The sequence below is a fragment of the Anopheles aquasalis genome, chromosome 3 (assembly GCF_943734665.1).
Source record: "Anopheles aquasalis chromosome 3, idAnoAquaMG_Q_19, whole genome shotgun sequence".
Taxonomy (NCBI): Eukaryota; Metazoa; Arthropoda; class Insecta; order Diptera; family Culicidae; genus Anopheles; species Anopheles aquasalis.
Genome location: NC_064878.1, coordinates 9,937,501 through 9,947,500, shown reverse-complemented (window position 1 = coordinate 9,947,500; position 10,000 = coordinate 9,937,501). Strand labels below are relative to the sequence as shown.

Below are 10,000 nucleotides of genomic sequence, written 5' to 3'. Positions count from 1 at the left end.
GCGTTTCAGCTCCTTTGTAATATACTCGATGCGCTTCGAGACGTTCTGTTTGCTGTCGTCGAGCTCCTGCTTCACCAGCACCGGACCGTACAGCTTGTACACCTGCAAAAGCGCAGCAAAGGTTTAACATCTGCTGCCCCAACTGGCCAATAAAACCCCCAACGTTCGATGCTTACCGTATTGGTCGGTTTCAGAAGCTGCAGCTCCTCCAAAATGCTCTTATTCTCAAGGTACTGACCGTCGAGCTGCCGCTGTGTTTGCACGAGCTTCGAGAATTCTATAAAAGGAGCCAAAAATGACACAAAGTTTATGCCGATTCGGGGGCGGTGTGGGCGGCGCTGAAGGCTTACCTTTCTGTGAATCTTTGAAGTTTTTCAGCTCAGCTTCCAGCTTGCGCTGCAGAACTGCGACTTCCTTGTCCATTTGGGGAGCTGTTGTTCAGGGAAAGCGAGGAAATTCTAAGGGAAAATTCTGCTGCACACTTCACGGAAGCCGAAATCACAGGTTTTTTGTGATCCTGTACTTTCCGGGCTGAATTTTCCAACGAGAACGACAAACGAGAGTGGAAGAGCACTTGAATTTGTTAATATTGCGCACGAAATGGTTGAAAAGTGTGAAGAAAAACTCACTTTTGCAGCAATTTTTGAACTCGGAACGAAACTCCAACCTCAAACCGGAGAGCAAAACAACTACAGGGTGCTCCGTTTGCGCAGAGTTTGGGAAAACGGAAAATGCCCCCCAAGTGACCTGTTAAAGCTTTTTTTTCATAGGATCACTGTGGCCCTATGAAAAAGGACCACAAACTAATCGCTCTGCGGCTGATCGTGCATTTTACCATTTTTCCGGGATACCAGATGCAGGGCGTTCTTTTCAAAATATTCCCACAATATTCCAGAGGCATGGGCCTCGGGCTTTTCTTTTTTATTGGAGCATAATTAGGACTTGTCGGTTACATGCTGTTTCCAAAAGAACGACTTTGTCAATTCAATAGTGTCGATCGAATCAAAGTGGATTTATCCTTAAATCCATTGCTGCTATACCTTCCGGGCTTCCTTGACTTTCCAAAACTTCATTTATCCATGCCACATGGGTTTGTACAGAAGTAGAAAGGACGCGATTTGGAGTTTTCTTTCCCCTTGTTTCGGCTGGATTCAACGGTTTTCCAACCGTGCCCAGAAGAAACCATGCACCATTCTTTCGATACATAAGAGGCGCGCCAGAGTAGCCCTCGAACAAATTATGACCCGAGATGCCGATGGTGCAAATCGGATTGGTGTGACCTGATTTTCTTAGCACTTCTGACGTCACCTTTAGTCGTCCGCCATAGGATGCACAAACGGCCAGATCCCAGATCCTCTGCAACGTCACCGATAGTTTGATGTCACTAAAAACACCTACAATGGGAGGAAATACATTTACTAGCCAATATAAGTACACATAGACAATTCAATTGGTTTATACAATCGTTACCCTCAGAGTTCGCCCCCCAACCGAATGAATGCAGGATACTATTGCCCGATGCGTAGTGTTCCTTTGCTGTGGGGATGCAGATGGGATACGGGGAGCCCGGGGAATGCAGATCCACTCTCTCCTTAAGACGTAGCAATGCTACGTCGAAACCAAGCTGGGGTGGGTTATACTCTTTATGGATGATAACAGATTCTACGCGAGAAGGTTTTACGCCGTGGGCAACAGTACCACTTTCTTCGTTGTACACGTATTTCGCATTAACATACGCTTCGATACTGCGTGAGATTAATACAAATCGATCCAATGTAATAGGCACGAGGAAAGACAAACGGTTTACTACTACTGTTTAATTAATACTACTATTAACTACTTACTTTTCGCTTGCTACTTTGTGCACACAGTGAGCCGACGTAAGCACATAATCTGCTCTGATTAAACTCCCGACGCATCGCTTCATGTGAGTGTTTACTCGGCCGTTAATGTACAAGAATACTCCAAAGGATGTATTTTCTGATCGTATAGCATCCGAAGCACCGGATAGGCATATGGGCTCGATATCGACTCTCTTCTGGAAGATATCTTCCTCAGCGCAGCACAGCTTCTTTTGGCTGGGCTAAATAAAATAAAATTAATCATTGTAAACTGAATAATGTAGCAGAAACGATATTTGATAATAACACAGTACTTACTCCATCCGAATCAGCGCATGCCCCTAATGCTTCGTTCAAAAGTTTAAACTCTGATATGGATATGTACGGATTTGCATTTGACCGATCTAAAATTTGGTTCCACTTGGAGCACTCTTGTAGTTCAACGCATTTTCCGAGAGTATCGGAGGGTGTGCGACACGCCAATCCCCACACTACCGTGGCCAGCGTCGAAACACCGATCAAAACGCCGATAGATCTGCTCACGATCATGGTTCTTCTTGGCACAAGCACTAGACTGACTATGCGTGGCTACTCTCGACACTTTTCAGTATAAATAGGCGCTATGTTGTCGCGCTCGCTCTTATCAGAAGTGTTGCGAAACGAGAACGCAATGTGGGAGGCAATTGCAGAGCCAATCCAAGAATGCCAAGTTCTAGGATGCTTTTTTGTACCGAATTGAAAAGGATTCTGTTTTATTCTCCTATCGCTTGAAGCCTCCTCCTGATGGACAGTAACCGAAAGTTTTGTAGGTAGGTGGAGAGTTATGTCTGTTTTTCCTCCTATCGAAAGTAAAAAAAATGATCTCCAGCTTTTTGAGTGGCTCAGTAGCAAGCTGAAAAAGGGGCGTATCGGTTATTAGCACGATTAGCTGTTTACTTATCGCTGCCAAACGGTTCCGAATTTCCAGCTTGTTTGCATGGGGACTATTTATGGGATCATGCAAAACAAGGCCTCAGTCGAGTGCTAGACATTGGTAGAAGTAACGCCGGAAAACGTTGGGACTACGGGCAAAGCAGTTAGTACGTGATGAATAGAATAGCTGGAATAATACCATTCGTCCTAGCTCTGCTTCTTTGCAGAGCTATTGCTAGTGAATGGCAAACCTGCTCTGATAGTTTTGGAAAGGAAGGACTATGTGTTCCTTTATCAAGTTGTAGAGAGGTTTCAGAATCGTTCAAATCAAACCAGGTTTTCTCGTTAACGGAAATAAACAACTTTCGGGCATTGTAATCGGCATGTACCCATACATCTGAAACGATCGAAACGATGGTTGGTATCCATTCCATGATATGCTGTTTCACGAAGCTCAAGCGGGACAAAGTTGAACACTACGTCCCTAAATCTTGTGGTCAAAAACCGACGACGGATAACAGCCCATTCGGATGGACAGTGTTATTGGGAACAGGACACTTCTACCGCAGATGCGTTGGCACTTTGATCAACAGCGTCTTTGTTCTGACGGCGGCTCATTGTGTCAATGAAGTAGAGCCACACGAGTAAGTAAATGTTTCGCTCAATCGCTAGCGCGACAGATTATCATCTGCCTCGTGAAGGATTCCCACGTGTGTTACCGCGGTATTTCCCTACTGCTTCTTGTAGAATCACACTGTATTTTGGACAAGTTCCGGTGCGTGAGCTGCCTCAATGTTTAGAACATGATCACTGTCTGAAGGCTAGTGGTCTTCAATTGTGGAAACACCCAGGTTTCAATTCGAGTACGAACATTTTCAACGTAGCAGTTATCGAGACGAACCTGAATAAGGATTCAATATTGCGATACCCCAACATTGGGATTTATCCGATTTGTCTTCCGCTCAACGCAACAGATGAGGATACTCAGATAGAGAAGAGGCATATCTTACGGCCGCGTATCTACGACACAAGTAAGTCAATGGCACTAACGATTAGATGACACCAGGTGAGCTAAAAATGTCTGTTTGAATTCTTTTGCACGTCTATTAATAGCAAACGGAATACAGGAGGCATGCGGATATTCGGGGGCTCCAATCGTTGTTTTGGACAACGAAAAGCGGTATCATGTCGTCGGAGTCGCCAATCATCCTGTGGACTGTGATCGAAAAAGGGTGAAGCGCGATGCAACACCACTCATGGAGTATGTGGATTGGATACTCAGTGTTCTACCAGAGGGTAGAGAGGAACCAGAAACAATTAAAGATTGAGCCACGAATCAACAGACAAATAGCGTTCAAATAAAAATCTATTGTACTGTGAACTCTTTCTACTAGAGGAATGTTTTAGATTTTCAGCCTTATTTAAACAAGCGCTTCGTGGGAGGTTTTAGTGGCACTGGAACTTTTGGATTAGACAACAAAAAATTTAAAAGAAAAACGTGTTATTTTTCATTCTAAAATATTAAAATAAATCTGCAAAATGTTGCTCTGTCTAAATCGGCAACATCTGGAAAAAGGAGAAGTGGTATGACACGCACACCAAGGCACACAGGTTACAGTGATGGTCGATAAAATAGTTATTTTCAGCCTTAATATATTTCCTTATCTCCTGTTATTTCTCAAATTTTCTTAATTTCACCGACTAAAATTGGGTTTTTATTTGATGAAATATTAAACGAGAAAGTTGGCACTAGTAATTTAACTTCGCTTGGCGATTTTGCACTGGCCGTGATTTTGTCCACATCTCGCACTCGGTGTGCCAATGGGTTTGAGGTTGTTGCGTTCGTGCTTCATTTTTTATTATTAATTTTCCTTTTGACAAGTTGCGTGGTTTTCCTGGTGTCGGCAAATCGTTTCAGCAAAGTGCCCCTCAGAAAATGAATTCCAGCATTTTACGGTTAATCTGGTGCTGCTTCACCATAACATGGCGCGAGCGAAGTTAACATAAAGTGCGCAAGCGGATCAACACGCAAAGAAAAGGGACGCGCTTGCGTGCGTGCGTGCATTCGTGATTCTGGTTCTGGTGTGCGGTTGACGCTCCTTCCCGGGGTGATTATGTGGTGAAGTGTGTCCCTGAAAGGTGGATTCTCTTGTAGTGCGCGAATTCCGTAAGAGCATAAAGTGCAAAAGGTGCTGGTTTTGTTGTTAACGCCAGAAAAAAGCAGAGGAAAAAAGTGCTTCCGCCGGTGCTGTGAAGTGTGTACCGTCCGATGGTCATCCGCCTCCCACCCCGTGTTCGATGGCAACCACGGCAACGGAACCGATTATGGCGGTTAATACCCCAAAACGCCTAAAAACGATGCTACCACAGTGTCACAATTATCTGAGTACGCCTCCGCCACCGTCGTCGATGGGCATCGGATCGCCTCCACTCGATTCGCCGTCACCGTTTGGTAATTTCGACGCGCTGGCACCGACGACGACCACGACCGTAACCGTGGCATCAGCATCCAGCTCAACACAACAGCAGCAGGGGCAGCATCAGCAACCACTCTGGAATAATTCATCTAGTTGGCTGAGTGAAGCGACCAGCCCATCCTCTAGCTGTGGCTCGCCGGATGGGCTGCTGAACCGCAGCTTCAACGGTGGCCACACCGGCACCGGCACGCCGAAAACCTGGAGCTCATCGGGCGGCGGTTCTGCCGAAAAATCGGAAAACAAGCGGGGCCGGCCCCGCTCCGAGGCACTGACGACGCTCATGGTCGAAGGATCGATTTCTCCGTCCGCTATTAAATGCCGGTACTGCAATCGGGTGTTTCCGAGGGAGAAATCATTGCAGGCTCACCTCCGTACGCACACAGGTAAGCGCCGGTTGCCTTCTTTTTCCGTTTGTTCCGTTCCGTTCCGTTTTTTTTTCTTTCATTTTTAGCACTTGGCGACTGAGAACGCGATTTTAAATGCAAATTGTCGCTCGAGGGAAGCGCCAAAATCGAAGGAATCAGTTTCTCGCTGACTGAGGTTTGGTCCACCCGGTTGATCCGCCGTTTAAAAGGTTCCCCTTAGTGTGTGGATTGTGGAAGCGCACGCAGCTTCTTCGATGGGAGGGGGGGTTTTCCATCGTTATTTCTTGGATGTTTTTTAGCGTTTTCGGAAGGTGCGCCCTACCTTCGACGCACCTGCCGCTGGTACCGCTTAGTGTGAAATTCCCTTCCTGAGCTACATTCTTCCCTCGGGCGTTACAAGAGCGATCCCACTGTGGTGGAACGCCCTGTACCCTGCGGTCGGTGGCGGTGACGATGCGTGACTTTAAGAACGGCCACCTGAGCCACCTGAGCTCCACACCGACAGCTGCGCCCAACCTCCCCACCGGACTGAAAGCTGTTCGGGTTTCGGGTCTGGGCCAGGTGCCGGCTGCAAAACCAAATTTGGGACCCATTTCTCTCGGTTGCGGCACAGTGGCGGCAGTGAACCCTTGCTTGCAGTGCTTGCACTGCCGAATCGGTGTGGTGGGGCGGCAACACTTAATAATGATGCTGTATGAAATAATTTCCTTTCTTTTCTGGGTCTGCCATCATCATCATCATCATCATAGCGATTCCGGGGGCTCACCGCATAGTTAAGCTGGCTGCTGGAGTACGACGTCACAGGTGGTGGTGGCCGTAGCGAGGCCTGCTATTTAAAAGCTTCACCTCATCTTCGCAGTCTTTGCGCAAAGAAATGGCATAAGAAAGCAAAGCAGACGGGGTTGGGCTGTTTGCGCAAACCGGGCGGGCGCCTCTCGATGGCCAAACGGTTGGCTGTGTGTGCGATCGAAGAATGCGTGGCGAAAGAGAGATGGAAACTCGATTGTTCCCCGTGTGTTTGTTACAGAGAGAGAGAGACAGAGAGCGTCACAAACACACGAGCGTTGTGTAGCTCAAGAACGTAGCGTTGACGCGGACCCCAATGGTGGCTCCCAGGTATGTTTGTGCTTTTGATGCTGGCGTGCACCAAACTTTACCTCTTTCTTCCATCGATCGATGGCTGCGACAATCGGTCGCACGGATGCACGCACGCACGCAGGCAGGCAAGGAAGCTTCGCTTGGTCTTCGCCATGATCGCCTTCTTCGCAACGCAACTTGCCGGCATGGCTCAGCGGTTTCATTAAATGGCTTAAATAGCAGTTCCGAGGCGGTGCGCAACTCTTCGGCTCTTTTCTCGCCTCTTTTTTCCACTCTTTCTCTAGTGCCAGAAGGCCTTCTTTCCTTCCATTCCACTTCTTTCTCGAGCTTCGCCCTCTACCTCCTTCTTTGGTGTCTGTGCTGTTGCTGCTGATTTTTAATTCTTCCGCCATTTTTCACGATCCTCAGGGTTTTGTTCGGTTTCTTCGCTCACTCCCTTTTGGTTTGGATCTTCGTGTCCGACATCTACGGCGCCGTATACGGTCGACACTTGTATCTTCTCGGCAATGGCCTTCTGAGGGAAGCATCCAGAATCCAGAAGACACATATCCCCTAAGGACATTGCAAGATCGGATGTCTGGGACGGTGCCATGCACTTGTTCGGCCGTATAGGAATCCCTTCTCTACCGTAGCACTTGACACGCTTGGACTAGGAACGCAACGACAGGTCCCACCTGATACACTGATGTCACGAGGGAAGGCTTCATTTTAGGGATACTTTTTGCTGATCATAGTAAAGCACCAGCAAACGATCGAACACAACCGACTGCAAGGATTGAGATGAGCTAAGCCTAATTGGAACAGAAAAAAAAGGGGAAGCAAATTTGGCCGGATGTCGGACATTGAACACTCGAAAAAACACTCGATCGATCATGCACCATTAAGGGGCAGGGGCCCCGGGCTCGCCCGGTTTCTAAGGTCTGGATGAGCAATGGATGCCGTTCCGGCGGATACCGCTCCGGTGTGTATAATGATTACCGTCATTACTTCGATTCGCCTTCGATTTGCACCCAGACAGCCCCCAGCACACGGGCCTGAAAATGGATCCCACTTCCCAGCTGGCTGAGAAGCGAGAAATCGACCACGGTTCACGAACCCCCCACCTTGACCACCCCTTCCCCTGCGATCCTCCATTTTCTCTTGGGCTTCGGTGAAGTGCTCCACTACTTACTGATCGAGATCGAGATCTTTGCCCGCATGGTTCTGTGGAAACCTTGACTTTGAAAGCTCTCGAGCCAATTTCTCGTGAGATCATAACGTCTGCCAGCATTATCTTACTGGATTTCTTTCGTTCTAGGAAAATTCACAAAATCATCACCACCCCCTAGCAGGCTGGCTGGCTATCTGGGAGCGTTTGGCATGCACTCGGTTGTGTTATATATCCGGCACAATCGCATTTAATGATTAATGATCCGAATCCCCTTGGACTTGGGGAGGCATCTCGAGCATCTTAAGAAGCTGAAGAAAAGCTCGCCCGTTTGCTGGTCATTCACATTACGACGGTCGTCGCCCATCCGTATCCGCGATTGGCGAGAGCAGTAGAAGAGAGCGAGGTTTTTTAAATTGGGCGGTTTAAATTGATTTTGATTAGGTTTCCAACCCCAACTACCGCCAAAGAGAAGGGGTAGCTCCAAAATGGAGAACGCGAAGGCTTATGGAAGAAGGCTGCGGTTGCTGGAAGCTCCAATCGCGATCGACGGGCAGATCATTTTCGCACGGACAATGTAGCGAACCTCCCGTTTTCACCTGGAACTCTCCATGCTTTCCATGGCCATTTTCTTGATTTATCGCTCTGTAGACGACTTTATCAGCCTTTTTTCCTTCCATTTTCAGGCCGCCATTCGGTCGTTTCTGACGTTCTCCCAAGAACGTTCTCGTTTGTGGCATATTTTGAGGCTCAAAGAGGACGACAGACGAAGGCTTCGAAGTTGTTCTTATAAATAGCCGTGCTTAAATATCCCATTCCAGCGCTGCAAATTCCATCGATTCTTATTGGTGAATGCTTCCAATCCGTGATGCGTAATTGTGAATACCGATATCGGCTCACTGAGAAGCGCGCAGTTTAAAGCACATGCCTGTAGGGAGCAGCATCGGCATCGGCATCGGCATCATCACCGCCGCCAGGCACACAAAGGATTAAAAAAGGGTCACGTGAAGAGCGAAACGATAAAAAAAAAACGGATCCAGCCCCTTCTGAATGGGGTGGGAATTAGGGTGCTAGAGCATCTGGTTTGCTGGTGCTGCTAGGGCGAGCCAGAGCCCTCGTGTGGCTTCCGGAGCGATTTGATTACGCTTGCGCAATACGCCAGGCACACACAGGGGATTGTGCACGTGTTCCGTGCTTGCGTGCCATCGAATTTCGGTCAAGACACCCCGCGGACCGCCCGAAGAAGCCAAGCCACCGGATCACGCGAGCATCATATTGCCCCTGCCTCCTTTTCGGTCGTATTCTGCACGTGAGCCAGGAACGGGTTCCCGAGTTGGGGTTCTTCTTCTTTTCCGAGTGGCATTTCTGCTGGAAAGGAATCGCCGATCCGCTTGCTAGCTATCCCGTTTCCACGCACGCCAATGATGCTAGGAATCGTCTTATCGCGAAGACAATAAGACAATCCTGAGCTCCTTTTTCTTTTTGCAGCAGCAGCAGCAGCAGCAGCGCAGGTAAGGAAAAGGTTCACTTTTTAACAAAAGAACCTCGATTGGTCCCGAGTTCTTGCATCTGTGTGTGCTGCAGCGCTGCGTCGTTGTGCTGCGGCAAACGAGGAAGGGGAATCTCCTGTTACCTACCTAGCGATTTGGTTGTTCGAACAGAGCACCCGTGGCCCGTGGTCCGTGGGACACACGCATAACAGCATAGGCAAACGGGTGAGATTAGCAAAAACGAAATGATGCTGGTGCAGCATAAAAAGGGAACACGTGGAAGAACCTGGGCTCTATGTTGAAAACAATCTGGTGGAAACTGGCAATTCGTTTGATTCTTTTCTCTCTCCTCTGCTCCTGTTGCCGGATCTTAATACCTGGCATTGCTCGGATGTTGTCGGTCATGATCGATGTTAGAGAGACAGCAGAGCAGAGGCAGACGAAGCGAGAAGAACGCTTCTCGAAGAACGAAGAAAGGAGCCGGTTTGTCACAGAAAAGGGATGCTTCTGATTTTCGGGTCCGGATTTCGGATTCCTCTATTGTGTGTACCGTTCGCAAACGGGACAACCCGTTTTTTTTTTCGGGGCCTCAGCATACTGGAAGCATGAACCGGACTCGTTCGTTCGCGAAACGTGATTTCTCGTTTCGGATCCATACACCGATTCCTCT

At 48.2% G+C, this 10,000-nt stretch overlaps 4 protein-coding genes across 4 annotated transcripts in view; 2 read left to right on the top strand and 2 right to left on the bottom strand.

Moving 5' to 3' along the window:
• LOC126575108 (probable prefoldin subunit 6) overlaps positions 1–705 on the bottom strand; it is a 982-nt gene extending 277 nt beyond the window's left edge. The window contains exons 1-4 of the mRNA XM_050235650.1: positions 630–705; positions 351–531; positions 177–277; positions 1–102 (exon numbers count right to left, since the gene is read on the bottom strand). The exon at positions 1–102 is cut by the window's left edge and continues 277 nt beyond it. Coding sequence (XP_050091607.1) covers positions 1–102; positions 177–277; positions 351–423 — 276 coding nt within the window. The 5' untranslated portion in view covers positions 424–531; positions 630–705. The remainder of the gene's footprint in view (positions 103–176; positions 278–350; positions 532–629) is intronic.
• A 182-nt stretch (positions 706–887) lies between these two features.
• LOC126575783 (chymotrypsinogen A-like) lies at positions 888–2,481 on the bottom strand. The gene is made up of 4 exons (XM_050236649.1): positions 2,160–2,481; positions 1,845–2,083; positions 1,471–1,745; positions 888–1,394 (listed from the first exon to the last, which is right to left on the bottom strand). The coding sequence occupies exons 1-4, from the start codon at positions 2,388–2,390 to the stop codon at positions 1,003–1,005; spliced, it is 1,137 nt and encodes a 378-aa protein (XP_050092606.1). The 5' UTR covers positions 2,391–2,481; the 3' UTR covers positions 888–1,002.
• A 419-nt stretch (positions 2,482–2,900) lies between these two features.
• On the top strand, positions 2,901–4,081 carry LOC126579243 (snake venom serine protease 2C-like). The gene is made up of 3 exons (XM_050242654.1): positions 2,901–3,397; positions 3,501–3,784; positions 3,867–4,081. The coding sequence occupies exons 1-3, from the start codon at positions 3,168–3,170 to the stop codon at positions 4,079–4,081; spliced, it is 729 nt and encodes a 242-aa protein (XP_050098611.1). The 5' UTR covers positions 2,901–3,167.
• Positions 4,082–4,642: 561 nt separating this feature from the next.
• The window catches only part of LOC126577749 (uncharacterized), a 7,990-nt gene continuing 2,632 nt past the window's right edge, over positions 4,643–10,000 (top strand). The window contains exon 1 of the mRNA XM_050239624.1: positions 4,643–5,613. Coding sequence (XP_050095581.1) covers positions 5,052–5,613 — 562 coding nt within the window. The 5' untranslated portion in view covers positions 4,643–5,051. The remainder of the gene's footprint in view (positions 5,614–10,000) is intronic.

What these genes read in the sequence shown, in the direction of transcription:
- LOC126575783 (XM_050236649.1), bottom strand. Translation starts at nt 2,390, where the DNA reads ATGATCGTGAGCAGATCTATCGGCGTTTTGATCGGTGTTTCGACGCTG. An exon ending in CACAAAGTAGCAAGCGAAAA is followed by an intron (nt 1,746 to 1,844) that starts GTAAGTAGTTAA and finishes AATCTCACGCAG; the next exon opens with TATCGAAGCGTATGTTAATG. An exon ending in TTGGGGGGCGAACTCTGAGG is followed by an intron (nt 1,395 to 1,470) that starts GTAACGATTGTA and finishes CTCCCATTGTAG; the next exon opens with GTGTTTTTAGTGACATCAAA.
- LOC126579243 (XM_050242654.1), top strand. Translation starts at nt 3,168, where the DNA reads ATGGTTGGTATCCATTCCATGATATGCTGTTTCACGAAGCTCAAGCGG. An exon ending in AATGAAGTAGAGCCACACGA is followed by an intron (nt 3,398 to 3,500) that starts GTAAGTAAATGT and finishes TGCTTCTTGTAG; the next exon opens with AATCACACTGTATTTTGGAC. An exon ending in GCCGCGTATCTACGACACAA is followed by an intron (nt 3,785 to 3,866) that starts GTAAGTCAATGG and finishes GTCTATTAATAG; the next exon opens with CAAACGGAATACAGGAGGCA.